The sequence below is a fragment of the Bacillus rossius genome, chromosome 16 (assembly GCF_032445375.1).
Source record: "Bacillus rossius redtenbacheri isolate Brsri chromosome 16, Brsri_v3, whole genome shotgun sequence".
Lineage (NCBI taxonomy): Eukaryota > Metazoa > Arthropoda > Insecta > Phasmatodea > Bacillidae > Bacillus > Bacillus rossius.
This window is the reverse complement of record NC_086343.1, coordinates 14651070-14679000: the sequence shown is the minus strand read 5'-3', so window position 1 is coordinate 14679000 and position 27931 is coordinate 14651070. Positions and strand designations below refer to the sequence as shown.

Below are 27931 nucleotides of genomic sequence, written 5' to 3'. Positions count from 1 at the left end.
AAAGTGATGTGCATGCAAACTGTTTAGGCAACCGCATTGGGACAATGTTTCCGAATCGTAAACTGCCACCACTGGATTTTGTGAACTGGGGTACGCCATAATTCCGTGAACTCGCACACGAGGACCCACGTGAGATTCTGCAGTGGTGTGAGGCATATCTGACCAAGTATGGTGTGCTAACAGAACAAAGAGCACAGTACACACGCGTGAACAGTTGCATGGGAAGGCACCCGAGCGGTGAACATTATAGAAACACCACAATATGCAATTATGTGAGTTTGTCCACAGAATTACACAATGTTTTGCCAGTGGCCATTTTAAGCTTCAAGGCCAGCTTCTATGGAGAGAGACAACGGGATGAGAAGTTCGTGGCAGACAAGCTACAGCTGTGCTACAGCATCCCTCCAGGGTAACCTATGGAACACGTGCTAACAGATGATAGAGAACTGGTGCACAAAGAATTGCAGCCATCTCTCCAACCCTACTGCACAGGCATGATGGAACAACATGCACAGTAGTTTATCACTACGAAGAAGGGAGAATGGCATTGCCCGAACCCGAGCCACAGCATGACCAATCCCAAAGAACTGGAGGCTGTGCCCTAACTGTAGAGCAGTAGCAACCAGCTTTTCCATAACAGCAGCAGACAGGGAACAGACGTGACACAGGATAACCACGTGCTCATGGGATTTTTTCCACGTGATAATTTGTCACTGTTATGTTAACATTTTATGGTATACTCCTGTCTCCTCTCTTGAACAAGCAGTTGGGCTCCGGCAGATCAATAGGTCACACGCATGTCTTACCATCTATGAGTAGGCGAACCCGGAAGATAAATAATTGTCAATTTTACCGGGAGGTTGAAGCTCTGGGTAAATCGCTACCCGGCAGATAACTATATAATCTGTGCGCCACATCGTAGCGCGTTTATTGCAGTGTGTTTGTGTTCATTTGCAAAAACGTGGTGCACGGACTGTAATTTTCTTCACTCGTTTATCGAAATGGCCGAAGCAGGTGTCGTCGATGTCGTCAATAATGTTGGTGAGATTTTTGGAGACGATGACGATGAAGAGATCATTGAAGTAATCAATGCTTTAGCAAGAGGTCCACGTAATTTTAGAGAAAGACCAGACCATTTGAACCAATGGAACGATAAAGAGTTTTCAGCGAGATTCAGGCTAAGTAAAGATACAGTTCTGCACTTGTTGGAAGAGCTTGAACCACTGATTAGATCGCGAACAGACAGGTGATTGCTTTTACCAAAAGAAAAATGCATTTGTTTTTACATTACAAATATATGCTTATGCTATATACTCTGTAAAATTGAATGAAAATTATATGTTTATAGGTTATATCGGACCATAACATCTGCATAATGTTTACATTGTCAACATCGCTTCAATAAAATATTTCTGCTTTTATTTTGTAAATTACATTCAGAATGTGCTTTATTTTGGCTGTTCTGAATTTTCAAAGAGCCTTTTTGTATTCCTACCCCAGTGTCCTAACCTACATGTAAACAACAGTTTGTCATCTTGTTGCTTTTCCCCCAGAAATCATGCAGTCTCGCCACTGAACAAACTGTTGCTGACACTGCGATTTTATGCCCTGGGAACAATGCTATCCAGTGTTGGCGATTTCGTAGGTGTCAGTAAAGCAACAGCTTCTAGAATAATTAAAGAAGTGACTTTTGGAATTGCTTCATTGAGACCTGTATATATTAGGATGCCATCGACTGTGCAAGAAATAAGAAATGCTCAGACAAATTTCTACGAAATGGCCCAGTTTCCAAAAGTAATTGGTGCTATTGATTGCACACATGTAAGACTTCAGTCCCCAGGTGGGTATTTTTTAAAAATCATGTTTCACTATAATAGGGCATATGTTTGCGTATACATGAGCTTTAGTTTTTTTTGCACGTTTTGCTGCCCCCCTTTGTTGCACTTGGTAAACAGAAACTATGGTCACAGTGTGAATTACAGCTGTAGTTTCATTTGACAAGAATTGTCTTAAAGAGAAAGAAAATTCTAATTAAACTTGCATGTTATGTGAATCATAAATATGTATATCAATAACTGCATGTCAAAAAATGTTTAATGATCACGTACATGAACAAAGCCTTTTTTTAAACAAAAATCGCAGCTTTAAAAAAGCAATGTTTGGGGCAGCAATTGGTAGAATTATAGCTCATCTGTTCAGGGCGTAAGTTCTTAATGTCACTAAAATGCAGCTGGCGCACCGGTTAAAAGTAGCTTATACAGAGCCAAGAATATGTATGTTATGTCATTTGATTTTCTCTTGTAACATTCTGCAGTTAATAAATTTGTATTAATTTATGTGATCAAATTACATATATTGCTTCTTCATTCTTTGCATATCCCTTCACATGAAAATTAAAGTATCATAGCTCTCAGTGCTTATTAGTAAGAGACCGGAAAAATTTGCGGATTCCTTTTGAGACAGGCTGGAATCCAAACTCGTTTAGCTTAATGCTACGTCAGTGATTGGACCGCAATTTACCTGAAGAAGTCTGAGCCAATGCCAAACACTCAACAAAAGTAGTATCAAATCATAAGAATCGCAGTAAACAGGTGTCCCGAGTCGGTAGCCAATGACCAGGTGATAGTAGTTGCCCGAGTACATAGAGAATCGTGGAGTCTATCCTAGTGGTCATTGAAACCGCGAATTTTTCCAGTCCCTACTTATTAGGTATTGGTGTGATTGTAGTCCTACTTTTGAATAATGAAACTTTGTAATACATTTTGCATATAGTAAAATATATTTATAAATGGATGTGATTTATATTCGTTGCACTACTATTTAATTTTTTACAGGTGGTCAAAATGCTGAGTACTTCAGGAATAGGAAAGGGTATTTTTCCTTAAATGTTCAGACGGTGTCAGATGCCCACCTGAAAATCTGTGACATTGTTGCTCGTTGGCCAGGTGCAACACATGATCAGACAGTTTTCAATAATTCAAACCTCTGCCATCAGTTTGAGAATGGAAACTTTCGCAGTGGAATTCTGCTTGGAGACAGTGGTTATGAAAATAGGGTTTATTTGTTGACACCTCTTCTTCATCCAGAAACTCCTGCAGAAAACAGGTACAATGAAGCACACATTCGTACACGTAATGTTGTTGAAAGACAATATGGTGTTTTGAAGCGAAGGTTTCCCATTTTAAGTTTGGGGATGAGGTTGTCTTTGCCAGTTGCCCAAGCTGTTGTTGTGGCTGTAGCTATTCTGCACAACATTGCATTGGATGCCGCAGAAGAGCAGCCACCAGACGACCCTGATCTTGTACAGCAAGTTCCACAAGACCATCAGTGGAATGATGAAGCGGCAGTCATGGCTGGCAATGACATATTGCGCAGAAATTTGATAAATAATTTTTTTTAAAATTTACGTTAATATAAGTTGCTGGCAAATGTTAAAAGCAAGTAGGCCTATGATTCAAAAAAATAATTTGTGGTTGTTAATGTATATGATGAATGTGTAAGATAAAGATGCATGAGAATAAAAAAAATTGGTCAAGATAATTCAGTATAGTGTGTACTCATATTGTTTCAGGTGCCTTTGTAAGGAGTGATTTTAAGTTTCTTGTGCCACTAATAAGTACTTTCTGCAGGAATAAAAATACTACCAATTACAGCAATAGTTAAAGATATATTTTTTAATATAAATGTAATTTGTACTGGAGACAAAATATTTGTGCATCAATTTTGAATTGGATGTTGCTACATATCTGCATAATCACACTAAGCATTTATTTTTGCTTTTTGACAATCATTTCAACTTGACATGTAAAAACTACTTTACTTTTACTTCTATAACATATATATTTTAACAACGTTGAAAGAAATTGTATTCAAAGAATACGGTGGATTAATGTAGTGATGCTAGTTTCCTTTCTTCAACAGCCAGCTTAATTTTTAGCAATGCTATTTCCATTTCGTGCTTCTCTTTTTGATGGATTAGAGTCTGCTGTAGTACTTCCTTCTGCAATTCTACTAAGCTGGTTTTATGCTCTGCCAAATCTTCAAATTTTTTCATTGTCATGCTTCCAGAAGACTGCACTTTCTTTGTATTTCGTCTTCTCCTGTATGCTAGTTGTGCATCTCCAAGATATTTGCCTAGAAATAATGAAAACATCCTCATTACTTTAAAATACAAGATGCAAAGAATGTATTTTTAACATAAGTGTACAATCTGTAAACAAACACTCCATACAATCCATACTAAAATGTGGTTTTAATGTATAATTTTGTCACATCACAGGAGCCTTATGTATAGGCCTACCACCTATGTAGCAGCGTGTGTTATTTACTACTGCTGAGAAAACAATATCTCTGTTCCCCAGCATTTTTATTGGTTAGCAAAATCAACAAAAACATTCTTGGTAATAAATTAATTTAAAAAAAAATGAAACACTAGCTTGTAACTTTATGGATTTTAACTAGTACTATATATATCCCCACTACCAGATTTTATTACAATACATCAATGAACCTCTTTATTATTTACTGAATATCACTCTCAGCTAACAGAGTGAGCATAAACTGTATCTTTTCAATACATGTACCAGTATGAAGTTTGTCCTTGTTCTGCAATTTGTGACTGAGAAGTAATGAAGCCAACATTTATTGATAAGCAAGTATGATTTATTTTTGTGATTTGTAATGAAGATAACTTTTTAAATTTCTTTCTTTCTAGCATAGAACCACATATATTTGTTGTTAACAGTCGTAAATGTTTTCAGACAAACAAACTTTACCTGTTGAAATATCTTTATGATACATTACTTAGGACAGAAAACTGGTACCACATAGCTAAGTCTGATAAGTTACTGGTAGACAGAAATTGATAATTTTAAACAATTCAAAAAAACAATAAAATGCTACTTATTGGCAATTTACTCTGTGGAAAAATACCTTAATAACTAATTAAAAACAATTAATTTCTAGCTGGCCTTATGTAATAATTTTGTGGTGGGAGTTTGTTATATGTGTTATGCATAGCAAAGCTACTTCTTTTAGAGACCTATTATATTTCTATAAACTGACTCACATTTTGTATGTGCATTTATGAATATTACATATCTACAGACACTAAAATTTTTAATTAAATATTTAAATATGAATCCTTTTTAATAAGGTTTTTGAAGTATAATGTAAAAATTACCTTCCTGTAATTATTTAAGACAAAAGCAAAATAAATGCCGCTAGGCTATTAATTAGTATATTAAAACTAGTACTAACAGATGTGTATTATAACAAATCTTAAATCTTAATGTTTTAATGTAACTTGATGTAATTATGTTTAAGCAAATATTAAACATTCTAATTTCAGTATGTACTAGACAAAAAGGCTGTATGAATAAATAAATCTGTCCATTTAAAAATAACAGGCTACAAAACAATGTGTGAATTTTTTCATACAGCAGAATATCATTTTAAAAACAAAGGTTTTGATACTTGCCTTTTGATGTTGTGGGAGAAGCCAATATCTCCTGTTCCTGTACAGTAACAGTTTGCATATTTTGAGTGTGAGCAGTAATGGTTGGCGGTGATGACTGCTTCTGTCTGTTTATAGCTGTTATCCACTTGTGTTCCTGTACTTTATTTTTTGGCAGCTCGCCCAACTCGGTCTGTGCAGCACCATCAGTTTCATCATCATCATCATCACCACCATCACCTGGCATTATTTCCTGTGACAAAAGAGATGTTTATAATGTGGGTGTTATGAAAGAAAATATTTTGTAAATATCACACACAATCAGGGGTAGGAGATATTCATCATTAAAGGGTCAAAATTTAAAATGATTTTTTGTATGCATTGCACATGATCAAAGCACAAACTGGAGTACAAAGCACGTTAGGTATGGTAAATAGTGTTTTATACACATATTTATTCTATGCGTAATGTATAATTTTGTATAAGTACCTTTTGAGAACATGACCATTTTAGCAGATTAATAGGGGGTAATACGACCTCCCTGGCACAATGGTTTCACCGCCCCAGCACATTAAGTTAAAATTAATTTTTTGTAATAACTTAGTTACATACCACAACATAGCAACTATTGTTCTCATTTTCAACAGCTGATGACTTCATACTTGGTGGTGATACACAGACCACACTTGATGGACCAGGATCTGCGACAAACATTTGCTTATATCAATAAACACACATGAAATAGGAACCAAAATATCTTAATTGCAAAATTGCAAGATAAATGAACAAGTAAACATGATAACTTGTAACAGATGAAAAAAACTACAGAAATAGGTATTTATATAGTTGAAAGTGGTGACTATGCATGCAGCCATGATTTATAGGCAACAGAGAGCAGTATGAAGCTGTAGGATAAGTGCATTGCTCAATTCTTAGTAGGCCTACCAATATTCAAAGCGGTTAGAAAGAAGACATTACAAAATGCTGCTTTTGTATTGCCTATAAATTAAAAAAAAAAAAAACATAGACCTACCTCTTTACTTGGATACAAGAGCTCATTTATTGATCAAATAACACATTCATACAGTGCACAGAACAATTTTTGAGGCTTTAAAATGTTATAAAAAAATAATTAAATTAATAATTTGCAGAGTCCTTATGTATTACATTTTCAAAAAATGATTATTTAGCTGGATCTTACTATTATCAATGCCTGTCTGCATATTGCCATGTTTTGCGTTTGCAAATATTTGCCACATTTTACCACTATTATTCCGGTATTGTTTTATGAATAAAACAATGTTAATATGCATCATGCAAAATGTGATATATATATATATATATACATATATATATATATATATATATATATATAGTGTGTGTATCATGTATTATAATTTGTAAGATTGACGGATTCCATAATAAGTAGGTACCAGAACAGTGCACTAATAATGTAGCCCTAGTCTAGTAGTGAAATAACGAATAGGCCTGAATACATAAAATATTACTTACCACAGTCGTTGTCGAAATTACTATCAAGTCCCACCACACTCATAGCAATAACAGCTTTCAACTTTTCTTCAGAAGGGTCGTCTTTTGTGATAGGCGTGTATGGCCCACCTCCAGTTGTCATCATTTCGCGTTTGTGAAACGCATGTTTCTTGCGAATTTCTTTTTTGGTACATTCATATTTGCTGCGAAGCGATTTCGCTGACCTTGCAGGACCATCACCACCTACAACTGCATTGAATTTTCCGGCGATTTTGTCCCAAGCTTTGACCTTATCTTTCCAGGTAACACTGTCCGTTTTTTTATTTTCTAAAATATGCTTGTAAGAAACCGCCAAGTCTATTAAATATTGTTTTTCTTCATTTGTAAAATTATTTCCTCTGCTTCTACCAGGAACGTTAACCTTGGCCATTTCTACCAAGATTCCTTCTACAAATTTAAAACTACCGTAACCTCTTCTCCTTGACAAGTGTTTGTTTATATTCCCAAATTACCGGGCGAATTTTAATCAAAATGTAAATACACTAAGCCTTCGGTACTCTAATGTTTAGCAAGATAAAATAAAAATCTGAGGGCCAATCACAATCATCGTTTCTCCAATATCTCTGTCAATAATATACCAACCTAACACACATCCTCGCTATCCACAGGGCAAGTTCCAGTTAGCTACACGGAGGTGTAAATGGGATGGTAAGACAGGACCATCGGGTAAAGGGTCCGGGTAGCTTATCCGCAGGGTAGCTACCTGGAAGTTTGCCCAGAGGATGGTAAGACCGGCCCTAAATTTAATTAAATTATGACACTTCTGTAAGCTTTTACATAATTCTACATTTTTTTTTTTCTGAATTGTCTGTACTGCCAAACGTAATTCCTCTAATTCTCTCCCGTCTTCACCTTTATCATCACCCACCGAGGCAAAGCGGGCCCAGCTTAGTGAACATGAGCCCTCTACCTCAGAGTTCTAACATCAGTACACGAGTTAAACTCTTGAGAACAATGAGGAATTTAGAACAAATTTACCTCCTTACTTAATTTTTCATTCATACTAGACAATAGATGACCCAAACCCAATATTAAATAAATTTGTTATGACCTAAGTATTTCCTTTTATTTGATACTTTTCTTTCTGCTTTTGAGCACCTGATTTATGTTAGTATTCCATAATTTCCTGGAAAAATTTAGCGCATTGCATTTTATATGACTTTCATTTTTAAATAAACAGATAAAATTAAAAATAACATGTATCTATAAGCTTAACTGGGATTATTGCAATCAGGTGTCGCCAACATTCACGTTAAAAGGCCCGAATTTCCTAAACTGTCCTACTACAATATTTTTTTAGGGCTATATTCCTCTTCCTGCACAAAATAATTATCCACTACATTAAAGGGCAATATCTACAACATTAAAAGACATGGTGAACCATGCATTTAATAAAAAAAGATTTACTTACCGACGTACTGAGCACACTTTGCAGGTATCACATGAAGACATACTTGCTTTCTTGTATCTTCAAGATCAATACACTTGCAGTCCACATTTGAAAATTCATTAAGTCCTTGAAGTTAGGCAAATCCAAATTCATTTTGAATGGAAAAATAGTAGCTTATATGTAATGGAAATCATATATTAAAACTAATTTTTCCCCTTTACAAATTTTAGATTGAATATTTGTCTTACTCATAAAGTAAACCACTTCACTAAATAAGCACATAATCCTGAGAATAACGCCATCATATTGAATGAAAAAGAAAAGATCAGGGTTTTGTAGGGGAGACACTAAGTATCATGTTTTCATGCCAATGACAGTGTACAGTTGCTCAGTTAGTATTGTACCATTAATTTCCACTCATTACGTCATTTCATGAACAAAATGGCTGTTTCACCACTGAGCAAAAATTTAATAAATAAATTTAAAAAAATGCTACAGATGGCATACATAATTCCTATTAGAAGCTACTTAAGGCTAGGTCTCACATTTTAAATTGGCTACTTGATTTTCTTTTATTATTGTTATCTCTTGGGTCATTATTACAAATATATCATGACAGTTCACTTGACTTTTATGTTTCATTACAAATTTAAAATTTTGTCATCTGATATATACTAAGTGTTACATATGTAAAAAAAAAAAAAAAAAAAAGTAATGCAAGTGATTATAATTGTAAACAGTGGCAGATGCAGGAATTTATTTCGGGAGGGGAAGTGGAAAAAAAATGTATCACAAAGTTGCGTTAATAACAAGAGATTTAGACAGTTACAATATCATTCTCACCATCATCACTGCCTTTGTGGTTTGTCATTCCAGTTGTTAAAGCTGACCTTACGTCAGCCAAAAATTAAATGCTGCCTCCACCAAGATCCAGGGCCGGATTTAGAGGTCTGGAGGCCTCGAGGCAACAGAGGAGCGAAGGCCCCCTGGCCCCAAATTATTTTCCAAATAAAATGAACAATTTTTTTCAGTCGAGTTTTCCAATAAATAATTTATTGTAAAATCAAGTAGATTCTCTTAGTATTTAAAAAACATACATAAATATAATCGGAGACAAGAATTATATGAAATTAAATTTTAGTGTTAATGAATGTTTCTGTTAATATTTAACAATAATATAATCATGTATGTACAAAGTACTGTAGGTAAAGGCAAAACAGCAAAAAAAGAATATTGAAGGAAAAGATGTTAACTAGTGTTTACTTGTCGGAATTTGAAAGATTTTTTCCCCAAAGTCTCTATTGTGGGGGCCCTCCGTTTGTGGAGGCCCCGGGGCTTTCGCCCCGGTTGCCCTCCCCAAAATCCGGCCCTGCCAAGATCTTGCATTTCATTTCATACACATACAGACACACAGCTTCCAATCAACGGCATCTGACATTGATTATTAGCAGTTGCATGACATTTTACAGCTCTTAAATAACATTCAATAATTAATGACTTAAACAATGATACAAACCTTGTATGCACAATAAAAATAAATAAATACATTTAAAAGAAACAGGTGATGTCTGGTCATAAGAAAAAGCCCTACAGTTCACCCAGGACAATAAAATAATTATGTACAAATTATTTAAATCAATTGACAGGTAAGTTTTTGGGAGGTTACCTCACCAGCACAGGCCATAGTAGTTTAATGATCTTTTTTTTTTTTTTAATTTTCACTTTCATTGTGGCTGACTTCATGTTTTTTTGCATCTCCAAATATTTTTATTCAATTTACTAACAGTGTCTATCTAGATTTTGTATGTACAGTAATTACCAGCAAGGACTACCTAACCTATTTCCTCTTTTTGCAAACACCCAGTGAGTACACACATAGTTGAGCTACGTTTGAATGTGACAACTGATTTAAGTCCACGTCAGAGTTTTACTCAATTGTGTTTTTGTGTTTAAAATTACCTTTAAGGTGGGTTTAATATATATATATAAAAAAAAACCATGACTTCAAATTTTGTTTTCTTTCAAACTATATTATACACAAACTTTAAAACAATTATAAAAGAAAGTTTTCAATTTCCTTCCTCATCTCACCAAGAGCAACTTTCTTTCTCGCAGTGGAGAGAACATTTTGTGGCAGATGGTCAAGCACAGCCTGGAAATAAAAACCCACTATTAAAGAGTTTCATCAATATTAAATAATAATGATACTTCTAAGTGTCCGAAATGCAGTAACTAATTTTTATTTACTCCAACGTTAAACTCCAACACCCAACAATCCACTTGTATTTTCGCCAGAACAAAAAAAAAGCCAAGGTTGGGTTTTTACATTGCACTACAGTACTAACCGTGCTCATTAACCAGGGGTTGGACTAATGTATGAATTAATGAATACTTACCATTATGACCATTATGTCAATATTGGGGACATTAGAGACAATGAGTGGTGTGGTCAGATGAGATGAGAAGACAATGGAGTACGGGCAGTATGAATGGGTAGAGGAAATGGGAGTACTCGGAGAAAAAACCATCGGTGTACGCCAGTTTCTCACTTGTGGAAAAATCCAGGTCTGACCCTGCTGGTAACTGAACCCAGATTGCACCTGACTTGGCTGTAAGAGTCAGCAAGAAACTGCTTTCCTGCCAAAAGACAATGCAAAATAGGCCATTAAAGCTGCCACCCAGAGAGGCTGGCCACCCTACCTAAAGGCCTAAAGGATGTCCACAGTAGCCTAGGAAATGGACGAAATGTGGGAGTGTGAAAGAGCCAGGAAGGCAACTGGAGTAGCATGGAGGAACAGGCCTGTTTCACTGCAACATTCATAGTGCTCCCCCAAATGGAAAAATATGAATTTAATCCGGTTTACTTATTTGAATGCTTTGATCAACATGACACATTATAAAAGGTATTTATCACCTAATTTCTTCAAATTTCTATGCTGAATAGTCAATATACAATCCTACAATGGTATGAAAACTGACATAGATGTTGTAATAAATTTTCTCAAATCTACGGAGAAAGTTTATACATCAGCCTATGGCTGTGTGATTCAGTTTCAGTCGGATTTTACATTAAAAAAACTTCAGTTCTCATTCGGATTATAAAAAAAAAAGAATTACTACACTAAATATATTAAGTATGCTGCTACATTAAAAAAAAACCTCAAACTAGTGTAGACGGTTTATGTTAGGTGAGCTACATTAAAAATATAGTCACGAATGGCGGAAAATGGGTTTGTAAGAATAGCCCAATCAATTTTATAGTTTTATTAATTACTAATGTCTACACCTTAAATTCAATAAGGAACCACTCTCTGTCCGTAAAGTCAGTCTCACGCCAATCAATCACACCTTAGCCTGCCCACTGGAGCTCGGCTCGACAGTGTCTCACTCTGCCAGTGTCTGTCTGCTCACCACAGTACTGGACGACTGCCTCCCCAGTCACCCACGTGCGCCCGGACTGTCGCTACCGTCGCCCAGACTCCTACAGAAGTATCTCTAGAGACTCTCTCGTGGGTCACCCTTGCTGGTATCGCTACCAGAGAGAATCTTCCTTGATAGCTGCCGAAAAGTTGCTCCAATGCTGCCACTTGGGTATCGCCAGAGTCACTCACCGGTAGGTAGAGACTCTCTCGCCACTCCACTACCTATTACTCAGAGGTGGGGCCCTTTTATACCAGCGGAGGCCAAGCGGGGAAGAACCCAGAAGCCGTACGTGAGCGTCACTGCTCAGACGAGGAAACACCCAGACGCCCCATTTGACGTCACAAGTGTGTCTGAAACGATGGCGCAGGCCTCGCCCATTCCCCGAGGTGACGACTCAGAACTCTTGAGACATCTCGGCAGCGGTGTAAATACCAGGCCATGCCCGGGCCCACGCTCGAGGGCTCTAGCAGGGGGTGCAGGGAGCAGGGGAAGGCCATGATTGACAGGTCGCTAATGGCCAGGCAACACCATGCCTCTCTCGCTGGGGGGTGGGAAGGGGCCGTGGCCTCCCGGACACCGCGCCACTAGCTACAATAAACAGCAAAATTGTTTGTCTTGACAGATACATTAAAAATACTATAAAATAGAAAGGACAGTGGGTCAGGTTAAAAAAGCTACCTTTTAAATTAGTATTTCACAGTATTTTAAATGTAACTATCCCAACCTAACCAACTATTCTCACAATTTGAAGCTTTTTTTGTTTTTTAAATGCACCTAACCTACCCACTACTTAAAATGGTGAACTACTGGTAAACTATTTGAAGTATCAAAACACTTTCTTAGAGGACTGAAAAAAATGTCAGGAAAAAAAATAATTTTTAATAGCTTTCCTTCAGGACCTAAGTATTCTAAGAAACCAGCCTTATATAAAAATCAGCCCTCAGCAGTGTAATCCACTAATACTATTACTATAAAGACAGACACAAACACACACATACGTATGCACAGGTAAAAGCCGAATTCAAATTTATTTTATTGATTATTTTGACTTCCCAAGTAAATCTAGGTTTACTTCTTCTTCTAGCACTATCTGTAACACACATATACAATAAGAAAATTCTTTTTAAGTACCTACTTTTTTTGAACTTCATTAAATGGACATACCAAAATCCTGCACATAAACTATAATATAAATGTACATACACTCTCTGTATTAGTTTTCCTTTTCTTCTGCCATTTCCTGGTTAGAAACAAATGTCCCGACTTCAAAATGACAATACTTGGGCATTTTAAAATGGCACATCACAAATTTCTTTTAAAAAATAACTTAACCAAATATAAAATACATAATTTTTTGTTGAAAAAAAAAATCAGTCCACCATTTTTACTAGATAGTGAAAGATAGGAAAATATTTGTGTAACACTTTCCTGTTTGTGCCGAACATGATACTATCACCTGCAGCTATAGTAGAAAAGAGTGTATATTTCAGTCATTAAAATACAGTAAAACCCCTTATTTGCACTTTTCAAGGAACCCCAAGGAAAAAGTGTAAATTGCGGGAAAGTGTAAATTGTGGGAAAGCACTTTTATTGGCAGTTAATGCTAAATTTTAGCTTAAAAAAATCTATCAGCATTTACCTATTTTTAATTATTGTGTTTAAAGTACTAACAGGAATATTCAGTTCCTTGGCCAAAACCACTCGGGTACCCACATGCTTGTCAAACTTCTCAATAATTTTAATTTTATCTTCAATAGATAAAGTATTTCGTGGAACTTTATACCTATCCATCTTCAATCAAAATCTTACCATAAATAATATTGTGAACGATAAAAAAACACGTGCTAACCAAAACGGACGTTGACTAATGTAAACAATGAAAACCATCATAGATATGTACTGTACATAATGCAGCACTACTAAATATACGTACTGTGTATGAGCGCTTTCCGGTAGTATCGATAGCTCAGCGCTTCAGACTATGCTCTGCTACGAGAGTGCTCTATGACACCATAAATAAAACCGTCTGTGGTTCTGCTACGAAAGTTCTCTATGGCAGCAAAGATTAAAACGTTAGTAGAGGAGAGGCACAATAGAACTTGTCGATACATCAAAACGAAAGGTTACAGACAATAGGCGAACTACTTCAAACTTTTCACATCTATGTTTAACGTGACGAGTATTTACATTTTTACCGTGTTTTGAAACGTACATTCCGGGTTTTTTGGTTACGTAGCGGTGTAATTTCAGGGAAAATGCAACACGAAAGTTAATGTACAATAAAACGGACCTACATAAAATGACGTTATTTGCGGGAAAACGTAAATAACGAGAACGTAAATACGAGGTTTTACTGTATTGTCTTTTCATAATTTGTCTGCTGTGTAATACATTTATGATGTACGTCTTTTCCAGCAGAATAATTGTGATACATTTTACGGGGAATGTAATCATGTGCAATTAACCATACTTTAAGAAAACTGTGCAAATGTAAATATGAGATTATGTTGTAAAGTGTTTGCAAAAATAATATTACAAAATTTTATGCTGTTACACATGTCAAATGTGTATAGGGTTATAAGAAAAATATAGTTGAGTCTCATCCTGTAGAGTATAATGAATTTGACTTTTGAGTCAAGCTTTAGCTACTCGCTCGACTTGGCTTGAGTTTTTGAATCTCAGCCCATTGCTAGAAATTTTTTCTCTACAGTCTACAGTTTACACATACTTAAACTACGATATAGTCTTTTGGGTATCACGTCGTGACATACTGATGACATCGAAAGAATGGGTTAACCAAAACCGAAGGGTTCAGAAGTCAGATTCCCATCTGGTATTTTAAAGACACTGAAACCTGAAATGAAAAATCAGGAAACCGCACAGGTCTAATTGAAGAGATTTACGTAGCAGATTGAGGAAGTTAAGTGTACACACCACTTCCAAAACTACGACCACATGGAAGGAGTAGGAAACTGAAACCTACCATACTGTTGACTATCAACCGACAGCCGTAACACAAGGCGTGGTTCACGTCCTGCCTGGAGACGCCGGGAGAACAACGACCGCTGCACTCACAGCTGTCACCAGCAGGCCTTACGTTGCCCGCGGCCGGGCTTGCTTCAACACTCCCCCCTGCGAACCCGGACGGGCCGAGCGTCGAAACCAACCTGGAGAAGTTGGTGGCTTGAAGAGCAGACGACTGCTGCTCTTTCGTGTCAAGACACCCCTGGGGGGGAAAAAATATATATGTATATTTTGAAGTCATATTTTCATATTTCAATGTGAACTTGCGCTTTTTCTGAACAAGAAAAAAATATGATGGGGGATCAGAAAATATTTTATACGTACATTGTAATTACTCCACATGGAATATATTTAATTACTCATCGCCACGATTAGGATTTAAAATGTGCCCGTCAAATGCCAGTACCCTCGACTTACCATTGATTCTGTACTATTTAAAAGTTTTGAGATTTGAGGAAAATAATTTAAAAAAAATACTGGAGGAAATGTGGTAAATTGAACAATATGACAATTGAAACTCAAATTTACAAGGTTTAATTGTATTTTTTTTTTTTTTTCATAGTTCACGAAACAAAAATTTAAATGTTGAATGTTTCAACACAATATTAGATATATTTTTATTTTATTGTAAATTATTTCATTTCACTATTTTGGATTCAAAGAAGGGTAGATTCTATGTACTCGTGATCCAAAATCAAAACAAGAGTCAAGAAAATTTGGATATGACCCATTACTAATTAGCATACAAAACTTAATTTATACAGACTAAAGAGCTTGCTGTGATTTATTTTTTCACAGGTACATTGATTAACTAGGTAAAAAAATACTTGTAGCCTGCAACCAAACATCGACCAGTACCTGGCAGAGCGCACAGCTCTCATCCGCTTCGTGGCACCGCTGCCCCGCCAGCTTGTCCCCGGTGCGGAACACCGTGGACACGGTGGCCGGGAAGTTCTCCTGCAGCTCCGCCACGAACCTCTCCGTCAGCCGCTGGATGCTCGCGTGCGAGTCCAACTGGAAATAAACGGCGAACTCACGTGATGCACCTCGAACTGCCACCTCCAGAACTATCTCCCAGGACGAGGGGGTGACAAACATTCCAGCACTGTCCAAAACAGATGGGCCAATTAAAATGATTTAATCATTCTGTGTCCACAATACTTTTTTTGTTTTTTAGAGTCCTGCATACATAAATTTTTAGCAATCACTTTTCATGCGAGTACACCAATCCCTCGCATAGCACGTCTTCAATTAATGCAAATTCAGTTAGCACAATGTAAATTTTACTGCCCTAGTCTCGAATAGCACGTCTGTAAATTTCAGTTAGCACGAAATCGCCACAGGATAAAAAAAATTTCAGAAACGACGCGACGTCAGGTATGGAATTCGAGGGGGGAAGAGTGGTTTGGAATGCGAGGGGAAAGAGATGCGCACGCAGATAAACAAACACCGGGCCGTACTGTTGATGCCCGGCTGCAGACCAGGCCGTACCGTACAGAAACCAAAGCAGATTAAATTGGACACGTTTTTTAAAAAAAAAGCAAGATGATAGAGTTAATTTCACCCCAGAAAATATTTAACTAACTTTTATGTTTTGTATATGTACATATTGTACATACGTACACTCCCTATTTAACGCGGTTGTCGGGGGACATAACTTTTACCCGCGTTGTTGCATAACCGCGATGTTTCGATGTGACCAAGGTCAAAAGGCATAAAACACCGCCTGTGTTCTAATAGGTCGGCAAGCACGCACAGTATAGACGCCTTTGTGCGGACTTTGCATCCGCAGTTTCCACTAAACACGGGTGAAAAAATAAAAATAATAAATTTTAAAGATAAATATTAAATGTTGAATTGTTTTTATTTTGCCGCGTGCCGCGCACAGTTAGTCGCACGGCCTACGAGCGCGCCACACGCCGCCATACACACAAGCTGCTGCTGCCAGTCTCGTGGTGTTAGCCACAGTATCTGCTTCGTCAGTGTCCGTAACAAAGTAAGTGCAGTGTGTGCGGTTAGCCGAGTCACGCTGGATAATGTCGCTGGACGGTGGGCTTTATCAGGTCCCCTGTCCGATGCTTCATTTGTGAGATAAAGCGACGTTAAGAACTAGTGTTTCAGAAAATATCACTGGGCTGGATTGGACCATAATTTGAAAACCCTACAAGATAGAGGAATAATGTACGGAGATATCTTGTTTAGAATTTTACTGCGGACATTTTCTACGCCTAGGCTTTTTTCTGCCCGATGCTTAGTTTGTTAGTTACAACGCAAAATTATCCTAATCGGCTGTCAACCATTTATTCCATTATTATTATTTATTTCTGACTGGGGGACATGGTTTGACCCGCGATATACCCGATTCCGCGATCAATCGGGGCGCGATATACCGGGAGTTTACTTTATTTTAATGTTATGTTTGTGCTCTAGGGAAAATCTAAATCTGTTTATCTGTTAACTGATTTGTTTACATAGCCGCTTTTATAAGAGGTGTGCATAACAAATTAAATGTTTACATATGGCTGTGTGTTTTAAAGTTATATAAAACCGGTTCTTAATTTCATAAAAGTGTTTTAATTTTGTTAAGTTTTAAACGTAATAACAAAGGATCCAGCTGCTTGCAACAGCAGGCAGACAGACGCACGCGCGTGTTGAAGGTCACGCCTGGGCGGGCAAGCCAACCTGCTGACTGACGGTAAATATGTTACCACTTATCTCCCGTTACACTGTGCCATGTTTTCTTTATCTAACGTATTCGGTGGTAGGCTTAAAAAGATAAATGATATGACATATGCATTTTCAAGTATTATTCCATTTATATTATGTAAAGATTACTTCCCTACACATCTTGGAACACATTAAATAATTTAGCCTTATATTTATGGGGACTAATGCTTCAGAATACGCGATTTCGATTAACACGAACATTTTTAGGAACGAATTAGTCGTGCTAAGTGAGGGATTGGTGTACTTAAAATACCAATATTCACACTTTAGTGGTTAAAAATAAATAAATGAACAAAAATTGGTACTATTAAATATCTGCTCTTAACATAGATCACAGATTTATGCTTCATATCTCATGAATCCTAAATAATCCCAAAATAATTTTTAGTACTTAAAATAAGAATGGCGTAGCCAAATTTTGGGAATTTTTTAAAAAAAATTTATTTTGTCACTTTTTGAGTAAACCAAAATTTGGGATTTTCCATACTTTTTTATAATTTTTTAATGAAGAAACCCCTATCGAGTTGTATGTCATATGAAAGCCAATTTAAAAAGATTTAAAAAATTGGTCCAATTTAAGCTTTCTAACATCAACATTTCTCGAACTAATAAAAATTTTCTCGATCAAAAATAAGCAAAAGTGATTTTATTTTAAATTTTGAAAATTGGAAAAAAAAAAAAAAAAAAAAAAAAAAAAAAAAAAAAAAAAAAAAAAAAAAAACCTTTTTGCTTCATTTACTTCATGCACGTAAACTATAAACAAAAACAAATCACTGACATCTAAGAGTGTCAGGTAGAATGTGTGTTCTGATTTGATGTGGAATTACCCATCATCAAGGATTTATTTACAGTTTAGTTTTGAACTATGACAGTTTTTAATGGAGACTGAAAATAGATATGCTGTATCTAATTAAAAGACAGTAATTATATACTCTGAGCGAACCAACAACTCCTGCAGAGCAATGATGCAACCTGACAACCGAGGCCTGGAGCGTGAATCCACTTGAGCAGTGTGAACCTGAGTGGCTCGGTTAGTGTCGTGATACGGAACGCGCCGAACCATAGCATGTCAGATTAAAGAACATTTACTGTAGTACGCTACTGAGGCACAAAGAGCGGTAAGCTCATTCATAAACAGTGTAAAAACTATCATTTATATTCATATATTAAGAACAGAGAGTGGTACTTCGGCAAACACAAGACAATAAGAATAATATTTTTAATCTAAATCTTACCTTTGTTTGAAGCGAGGGTATTGTCACAGTCTCCAACTTATTGTATAAGTTATAAAACGCAACTTCTTTCTTAGAAAAAGTGCGAAGTGGCCGGAGAATCTGCATTCCCGAACGCAAATTGTTGCAAAAGCCCTAGAACATAATGCAATCTTTTTAAAAATAAAGTTATGTTTTTATTTTGTTTACAGTTCACTGAATGTTAAGAGAACACAGTCTTGCTTAGATGGGCCATAATAAAATAAAAAATTAGCATGAATGCAGCTCAGTAGATCAATGATAAAAGCATATAGAAAGGAGACCTTCAACTCAAAATGCTAAATATATGTACAGTACCGCTTTGTCGTGCCCACTGCTAAAGCCCTCGGCTGTTGGTGGGCATGTTACAATATTAATAAATAAATAAATAAATAAATAAATAAATACATATGAAATGACAAATGATACATTTATTTATTAAACACTAAGTTTGATAGTATGTAATTATGTCAGATTGTGTCAAATTGTGTTCTAATATTACACATTAAAAACATAATAATTGTGTTTTACAACAAAGCAACAGAAAAAAATCAACTTACTTTACAAAATTGTCTGAAGTTAAATACTACAGTACTTATAGGTTCAGTCCTGTGGTGATTTAAAATAAATTTCAATCATAGCCTGTTTTCCTGCCATCTTTGTAGCATCATTATTAGAGGCACTGGAAAATAGCGTTTATAATGGCTGTTCGTAGCATTTATATTTTGCCATATAGCATTTATATAGCATTAATTTTAATTCTTCTCCCAGTTTATGCGGATGTTGCAAGCTTTGCACATAAGTATGTTAGTGTCACTAACATAGAAATGGTGCGACTTGTATTGCTCTGCACATGAATGCACAGTAACAGATTTTGTCCGTCCCATAACAGTAAAAAAAAAAAATATTTTTTATAGTTCTAACTGCATTTCACGCCAATGGGATACAGAAAACCGACTTTAATAACCTTAATTTTATTGTGAATAGCACCTCAATATTTTAGTTTCACAATTTACCGTTTGTTTTTCGGGTTAGGAAATTAGGAAAACACTAGGTAAGTTCAACAAATCAGCGAAAAAGCATAGAGCTACCTTGCTGCCATATTTTTTTCCCGTTAAAGTGCTAACGAATTTGACTGAAGTAGATTTTTTTTTTTGTATTTGCCAAATATAAGCTGCATGTGTTGTAAACTTAAATTAATTCATTTTTATATTTTAGTTGTCATTTAACAGTAAATAATTTGATTGCTTGTGTTAATATCACGCACGCAAGCACACGTTTGCAAACATGGCTGCTTCAATGTTTTCACTTTCTTTCCCGTGAAAATATTCACGCACGTAAATAAATGTCTATCTTTAACCGTTTACATTTGTTTGGGTCGTACGTTACGTTTGCCGTTAACCAAGTTTCCGCGCGTGTCTATGCGTATTTAAATTGTGTTTCGTGTTATTTACAAGATTCATAGATAGTGTTGATTGTTTACATGGCTCGCCATCGTCACCGTTTATTAAGTAATCTTCACACACGGTAAGAAGATGCATAAAATAAAGAATGTTCTTTATTGTATGAGGTTAGGCCGTTTATAATAAGAAATGGTTTATTTAAAATTTACTGGAAATTTTAATATTACTTGAAATTTTAATACTTACTTCTAAAAACGGGATTGTAGCGCTTATTCGTCGATAAACCATTTTATCGCTTTTATTCGCGTCTATATCGTTTTTACGATTTTCCAGTGCCTCTAATCATTATGTAATTCTTGTTCCAAACTGATGCTTTTCTTTGCCTAACCTAACCTAACCAAGTTTAATGCATGCCATATAAGTCTACTCCTGAATGTTAGAAAAAAAAAAAAAAAAAGGCTGTCTTTTACACAGCTAACTAGAGCATCATCTACGACTAGCCAATTATTCACAAGTTAACATAATCTTAAGTAACACAAGGAGAATTTATGTTAAGTGTTACGTACCACATCTAAAGGCAGCTGAGCGCCCCTTCCAAGCGATACGTTTGCAAGTATTTTTGTTGCTATCTGGTCACAATTTTCTGCTAGAAATACTTTTGTGCATTTCAGGTGTTCACCAACTGACACAATCAAATTATTTCTGTGAAAAAAAAAATTATATTAAGAAATAACTTTAGATTGTACGCCTACTCATTTTTCCCCTTTCAAATGGTGCAACTCTATGTAAGCCTTCCCTAGAAACTTAACAATGCTGACAACATCAAAACACAAGTTCTGGGGCGACAGTCATTTCAAGTCAAAACAATCCCATTAATAAATTGTAAGAATAACATATCCTGAGAAGAATTAATAGCATCAGAAAACAATATAAAAATTTATACTTCAAAAATTTACCATACAATTATCTCTCAAAAAGTAATTTTTGATACCATGAATATCAAATGCTAGTATACCGAAATTACACTTAAATTTCTGTAGGAAAGAAACATAGATCTGTAAAAATGATCAATTTTTGGAAATAATAATATAATACTTAAAATTTATCAATAATTTGGCAGGTTGTATTTAAGGTTTATATTTAATTGGTGTTGGTCCCATCTCAAATACAATACAAATGAATTCACTCTCAAGTTAATCATTTTAAGTGCCTAATTAATACTAACATACTTAAATTTCTGTAGAGAAACAGAGTTAAATATGCCACTTATCAAATGCTCATCACGGTGTTTACAGCTTAATTCAGCATTCAATACGAAATGTACAAAGAACTGCCATAGACGGAAAGTTTCTTACCGCAGTTTCTGCAGCAAATCCTCTTTGGCCGTCAATTCCCTGGCACTCTCGACGAGGTTGGACAGCTCTGCGTCAGCGCCGGGGTCTACGCGTAGTTCACTCCCCGGGTCCGAGGTTTCGTTCCGCTGTAGAGCGCTCGACAGTGTTGCCACGTAGAACGGGAACCCCAGCTTTTCGACCCGTTCCCTCACGTCCGAGCAAATCCTCCTGCGTTCTTCGAGCGACTGGGCCAAAACAGCTCCTTCTGGAAGGACAATGACGAAAACCCGATGCTTCAGTTCCAGCAGAAAAAAAAAGTTTATTTATTAGAATTATAAAAAATTAATACACAAAGCAAAAAAATGATAGCCAGTTAGCTAATGTACCAGACTCTAGTAAAGGTAGGTGAGTTGCAAATCAAAACTGGATTCCTGGATTCATTATGAAGAAAGTAACACAGAAAAAAGTTCAGCTGCATTAACCAAACCTGAAATAAGTGTAAGCAATAAGTACTGTTGTAGCTAGTACCTATATAAAAGTGGTAAAATGGCTCATAAAGAAGATTTTGAAAAATAAAAAATTAATTATTGTAGATACAATAACATTTGTTTTTTGTTTACTATCCTTTCTGAAGAAAAGCTATTATATACCACAACATTAAACAGTACATCAGTTAACACATAATTAACTATAACCAAAGTAAATAAGAGACTAGCACACTAGCCCTCAACACACGTATAACAAACTCACCATCACCAATGAATGCAATACATTTACCATCAACTTTCACACTAAATTCACCATCTACATACTCACCATCAATATTAACAACTCTCATCATAAACAGACCCATCAGACTTGATGCTTGGCACTTGAATTCAAGTCTGTTGCAATGGTAAATAAAATGGATGAATAACAAAATTTAATGCTTCAGCATGCCCTGTACAATAGGCTAGCGTACACCAAAAACATACACAACAGATCTGAGATTACCATCAGAATGCAAAACAGATTCACCATTCATATTTACAACAGGTTTATCACCAACCTAACCAACCGATGCACAAAAAAAACTCACCAACCAAGATACACAACATGTCATTAACATTGTTGCGTGCCGCACCTCACTCGAAGGGCACCGATGTCAGTTCCTTGCTCAACGCCAAGCTCGCACGGACCCAGCCGCACACCACCCCTCCCGTACCTCAGGAAGAGGAGAAGGGGGGGGGGGAAGGGGGCAGAAGTGTGCCAACCACAGTCGAGGCCCTTCATTCCTCCTACTTCATGCCCACCCTACACTCCCCGCCAGCCAGAGACCATGTAACTGCCAGCAGCTGCCTCCAGACTTTACCGTCACACCAGTCGAGAGATGGAGCAGTTTAGCAGCAAAGGGCCAGGGCTTCCAATGCAAACCACAGGGCAGGTGTGGTACTGCCTTTAACAATAGATTCACCACCAGCATACACACTCAGACTTAACCACCAATACGCAAGGAATATTCACCAACAACTCGAAAAAACATATTTAACAATCAAAACTACAAAAAAAAACACTCACCATCAAGATGCACTACAGGCTAACCAACATACACTGCAACTCACCATTAACACACAGCACAGACTCACCATCAAGACACAGCACAGACTCACCACCCACATACAGTACACACTCACCATCACCGTACAGTTACCGACTTACCATCATAATGCACAACTCGCACTCACCGTCGACATAGAGGACGGATGCCCTGAAGAACAGCTTCTTGTGCGAGTGTCCTCGGAGCCCCGCCCAGACGAGGTGCAGCAGGGCCGAGCTGGACTGCCCGCCCGAGTGGGCGACCAGCCCGTGATCGTGCGCTCGCATGAGCTTCGACTTGCCCAGTTCGGCGCGGAACTTGTGCGTGCACGTGAGCAGGAAACACTCCCTGTTGAATCGTGCACAAACCCATAACGCATCTGAGTAAAAAAATTAAAATTATGTACGGCAGTGTTCTCATTTCTGTGATATCTACTGCAACAATTCAGTGTGTCATCAGCACAACTCTTGAATTTACAAAAATTTTAAAAATTATTTTCTTTTCTTCTCATTATTTACATATGGTATGTCAGATACTACAAAAGATGGCAACTATAAATGCACAGAAAAAAATTCTCAGACCAATCAGAGCAAATTATATTGGTGACATTTAATAAGTAAAAGTAATCCAGAAAGTCCTTTTTAGCATCCCGATAAAGCCATCCTGAAGCATCTAGTGTCTGAAAGAACATTATAAAAATGCAATACGTACTCTTTCAAATAAAAGCTTGACAGCAAGCTACAACTTATTGCTAACAATATCCTCATGTTTCAATCACAAGAACTTTCAGACACTACTTTATACTGCCTACCTGCAATATGCATCCTTGACTCTTAAGTTAACATCTGCTTTAACTTGACTGCACTTTCTGCACATCTTTCCCGTTCTGTAAAAGAGAAAAACCTGAGTAAAATATAACATGCTTACATGAAAAAATAAAATGCACATATTCATACTTAGTGGATATGACTAATATCACTGAACTTTATGTAAACTATTATAGTTAATTTTTTTATCGCATGAATTAGATCTCTTTTTGTGCGTGCAATTTCGCACAATGACACTGTGCAATTTTTTCTAATTCACCATCAACTGAAACAACCACCATTTCTGTGGCGAGTATAGCCGATCAGACATCTTTGAATGTGAAAAACAAAAGTCTGAAAAATGAATAGAACACATCTTTATGTTCATATTTCGGTATTGATTAGAATTATTATAAGACAAAACTGGCACAGTGGACAAGAAATCCAACAAAGAAGTATTTTATTTGTCCTTGAGAGAGCCGTTTGTTTGGAATTATGTTAGGTACCTGTAAATTTGGCGGCAGCTTATTATATTGCTTGCTTAAGTGAATAAGAATACTCTTCTTATTGCAAAGTTTTTTAATAAAATTCCTTGTCGAAATTCAAGTCCAAAGCCAGGATCTATTGGACTGCAACTTTTTGTTTGAAAAATACCTGAAAGATGGCGCCACATTCATAATGCTTTAGAGAACCAACAAAATGTTAAATATCTTTGATGCCATCTTCGCCCCAACACAGTTTTTTGGCAAGTAAATTTTAGGTATTTTTAAAGTTACTATTTATAAGTTCTTATGACTATTTAAGATTACAAAATGTATTCCAGGATAGTTTCACTACTATAACGTTTACATGCACGGGTGCATGTTGCCACACGTGGGTCTACCATCTTGACGACTTCGGCTCGTGGCAATAGCAGTTTCTGCCATGCAGAGTTGATTTTCAACCTGTCAAATTTCTATTGTTTAATGCGTGCTTTTTGATGCATATTAAAATTTCATCCTCAATACACATTTACAAAAATACCAAATACACAGGCAATGATAATTCCAGGTTAGGGGAAAATGTCAAGTTCAACGTCTAGACATTTACATGCAACGCATTCGGTACATCTGATGTTCGGCTAGCCATGATAAATCAATAGCACCATCTTGTTCAACACTACTTAATTGTACTTCTTTTTATGTGCCACAAATATCAGCAATTAATAATCATCAACATTGGTAAATTTTATAGCCTTACATACGAGCAAGAACTGTTTCATCCAAGCATTTCGTAAAATCATGTTGCTACTTTTACCCTTGCGATATATAGGTTTTTTGCGTGAACATTTTTTGCTGATGGGGCTACAATTTTCGAGCGTTATGAAATTTCTATCATATGAGAGGTTGTGGTAGGGGAACCGGGAGAGGAGGGGAATAGTTAGGTATGTGGTGGGGGAACCGGTAGAGAAGGCAGGGAAGAGATAGACATGACTCAGCATACTTGAACATTGCAAACTTACATACTTTCAAACTTGATACTTGTACATTAACACTTGCAATCTTGCACAATAGCATCATTTAGTGCTCGCGTACTTGCATATATTTTTTTGATCTGTGACCTCAGCCAAATGGAATTATGTTTACTATACCAAATAATATAATAAGGAAGAAGTTTCACTTTTATCACACGTGGACTTCAAGCACACATTTTTTTTCTTCTATAAATTAAGAATAGATCAATGGTAGACTTGCAAGAAAAAAATTCAAAGCACACAGGTTAGTGTTTGGAACCGTTCACTTTTCATACTAATAAAGCTTATATATGAAAGACAGATTTAATACAGTAGATATAAAATGAATATAAATACAACTAATAAAATAAAATCCCTTAAACTAGTTAAAAGTTTAAAAAAATACTATTTTGCCTTTAAAACTTTGAATTATTGATCATCTAGTAGAAAATTACTGAGTTGAGAAAATATATCATAATATAGTGTATAGAAAATATAGGTATATACAAAATAGATCCTTTTGGCTACAAATTCAGCAAAATGAAGCAATTATTAGACTAGCCCATTATAAATTGCTGTAGGTATTTGCTAAATCAAGTTTTAAGCTAGTCTAGCTTTCCTATGAAGAAAGTCAAAATTATAACTGCATACTCTATGTGCCGAATCAATTCGAAAAGAAAAAGTCACAAAAAGAAGCTAGCCGGCCCCAGCGGTAACTATGCAGCTAGCTGGCCTCTGCTGCAGTGTCGCCACATTTCAACACACCAGTTCCACTCAAGACTACCATGGAAGAACCCATTTCAATCCTAGACAGGACTGAATATCAACTTTTGCATGTGGCAAACTAAAAAAATTGTTATAAGCTGGTGAATTAGATAATTCTCTTACTCGCTCTCTTTCTAAACAACTTTATGTATAACACCTACTTAAGATATTATTGAAAAAAACATTTTAGGAAAAAAAAATCTTCAAATTTATAAATTTTTTCTATAGAAAAGTGGCTCTTTTTCAAAGTTTTATCAGGGTATCCCCCCCCCCCCCCCAAACCCCACTCCATTTTAAGTCTGTATTTTATGTCAAGAAAATGCCATGAAGTTCAAAATTGAATTCAGAGACCAGTAACCCACCCTCAGTTTCCTTTTCACCCCTTTCTGCCTCGCCACATTCCATGTTGCAAAACTGTCTTATTGAAGATTGCGAGTTTCTACTCTAAATCACTTCACATTTTATATAATTTATTTTTATTTGTTCAGATTTTCCACTATAGCACCCTCTCACTCACTCTGGCCCAATGTCGATGTCTCAGCGAGAGCTATCGCAATGAGTAGCTTCAAAGATAGCATGTCAAAATAAGAGTTGTCAAAAATGCTCTATTGCTCCAATCTCACACCCATTTTTATAGCAGCTAGCTTTGTCCTGACCTAATCTACCTTTGTCCCGTTTTGTTAGTTCAGGTGTTACATTATAAATACTTAAAACTATACAAGTAAAATAAATAGATATTATTTTTAATTTCCGTTTAATTTGAAGTATTTATAATGTAACTAACCTTACCTAATGGAAAATTTCTGTTATTTAGGCATTCACGCGCACACGGCAAAATATAAAATGGCAACGGTCAAATGATTACATAGGTCTTGTATTGCAAAATAAGAACAGCGATATCTCCAAAAGTAATTAGAATTTCTTATCTCCGCAGGCGGTTATGAAAAGAGGACGTAAAAGAGCATATAATGAAAGTTATTTCAGATTTTTACGATTTTTTTTGGCGCTAATACGTACACAACATATTTACCAAAACATGTTTTAAGTAACAAAACAAGATCACAATTAAAACTTCTGGTTTTCTGCAATATAATTTTACAGGCACTGGGTAAAAAAACATAGATGAAAAAAACATTGATCAGAAAAAATAAAATAATTGAAAATGGACTGTGCCCACATGTGATGATTTTCGCCCGGAGAAAAACCAAGGCTAAGCGTCTCAGTTCGTTTAAAAATGAGATTTTGTGTGCATGTGTGTACAAAGTATGCTTGAAAATTCTATCGAATTAAATCTTAAAACATTGTTATCAATAAAAAGTTAAAAAAAAAGAGTTATTTTTGACATACTCCATATTTAATTTGTTTAGAACTGAACACCACAGAAATATTAAGTAGAAAACGTGTTTTTCCTAAACACGTGGTAAAATCTGATTTATAAGTTAAGCCAATTCAAAATTCGAATTATGAATAAAAAATAAATTACATTTCTTGTCTATTCTTTTCTTCCATTAAGCCATTCGTATCCACGTCAGCTTCGAAAACGCTACACATAATTTAACTTTTAAAATACAAAACGACAATTATAAATATTACTAAAATAACAGTTTTAAAAAACTATAAACACGCACCAACAACATTTCGAATGTAGCCAGAATTTAAAGCATAATTTTCTTCCACAAGGCCAACTTAATAACACAAAACTGTCATTTCGTTATTAAGTTTTTTATGACTACGG

The 27931-nt window shown here is 36.0% G+C and overlaps 3 protein-coding genes across 4 annotated transcripts; 1 reads left to right on the top strand and 2 right to left on the bottom strand.

Moving 5' to 3' along the window:
- The first annotated feature begins 802 nt into the window (after positions 1-802).
- On the top strand, positions 803-3725 carry LOC134540136 (putative nuclease HARBI1). Its single transcript, XM_063382664.1, has 3 exons — positions 803-1246; positions 1554-1840; positions 2835-3725. The coding sequence occupies exons 1-3, from the start codon at positions 1002-1004 to the stop codon at positions 3398-3400; spliced, it is 1098 nt and encodes a 365-aa protein (XP_063238734.1). The 5' UTR covers positions 803-1001; the 3' UTR covers positions 3401-3725.
- Positions 3651-10415, bottom strand: LOC134540137 (uncharacterized). The gene is made up of 4 exons (XM_063382665.1): positions 6968-10415; positions 6068-6156; positions 5480-5708; positions 3651-4134 (listed from the first exon to the last, which is right to left on the bottom strand). The coding sequence occupies exons 1-4, from the start codon at positions 7374-7376 to the stop codon at positions 3887-3889; spliced, it is 975 nt and encodes a 324-aa protein (XP_063238735.1). The 5' UTR covers positions 7377-10415; the 3' UTR covers positions 3651-3886.
- LOC134540135 (cytoplasmic tRNA 2-thiolation protein 2-A) lies at positions 10406-27931 on the bottom strand. 2 transcript variants are annotated; one of them, XM_063382662.1, is made up of 9 exons: positions 27680-27931; positions 23945-24019; positions 23282-23481; positions 21579-21822; positions 20790-20925; positions 18806-18937; positions 15702-15857; positions 14803-15045; positions 10406-10548 (listed from the first exon to the last, which is right to left on the bottom strand). In XM_063382662.1, the coding sequence occupies exons 1-9, from the start codon at positions 27745-27747 to the stop codon at positions 10450-10452; spliced, it is 1353 nt and encodes a 450-aa protein (XP_063238732.1). In that variant the 5' UTR covers positions 27748-27931; the 3' UTR covers positions 10406-10449. The 2 variants fall into 2 exon arrangements, with proteins under 2 accessions (XP_063238732.1, XP_063238733.1); XM_063382663.1 differs by having other exon boundaries at positions 27825-27930.

What these genes read in the sequence shown, in the direction of transcription:
- LOC134540136 (XM_063382664.1), top strand. Translation starts at nt 1,002, where the DNA reads ATGGCCGAAGCAGGTGTCGTCGATGTCGTCAATAATGTTGGTGAGATT. An exon ending in ATTAGATCGCGAACAGACAG is followed by an intron (nt 1,247 to 1,553) that starts GTGATTGCTTTT and finishes CTTTTCCCCCAG; the next exon opens with AAATCATGCAGTCTCGCCAC. An exon ending in TGTAAGACTTCAGTCCCCAG is followed by an intron (nt 1,841 to 2,834) that starts GTGGGTATTTTT and finishes AATTTTTTACAG; the next exon opens with GTGGTCAAAATGCTGAGTAC.
- LOC134540137 (XM_063382665.1), bottom strand. Translation starts at nt 7,376, where the DNA reads ATGGCCAAGGTTAACGTTCCTGGTAGAAGCAGAGGAAATAATTTTACA. An exon ending in TAATTTCGACAACGACTGTG is followed by an intron (nt 6,157 to 6,967) that starts GTAAGTAATATT and finishes TGTTTGTCGCAG; the next exon opens with ATCCTGGTCCATCAAGTGTG. An exon ending in TTCTCCCACAACATCAAAAG is followed by an intron (nt 4,135 to 5,479) that starts GCAAGTATCAAA and finishes CATTATTTCTAG; the next exon opens with GCAAATATCTTGGAGATGCA.
- LOC134540135 (XM_063382662.1), bottom strand. Translation starts at nt 27,747, where the DNA reads ATGTGTAGCGTTTTCGAAGCTGACGTGGATACGAATGGCTTAATGGAA. An exon ending in TACCCTCGCTTCAAACAAAG is followed by an intron (nt 15,858 to 18,805) that starts GTAAGATTTAGA and finishes GTTTATTTCCAG; the next exon opens with TTGGACTCGCACGCGAGCAT. An exon ending in AGAGCTGTGCGCTCTGCCAG is followed by an intron (nt 15,046 to 15,701) that starts GTACTGGTCGAT and finishes TTTCCCCCCCAG; the next exon opens with GGGTGTCTTGACACGAAAGA.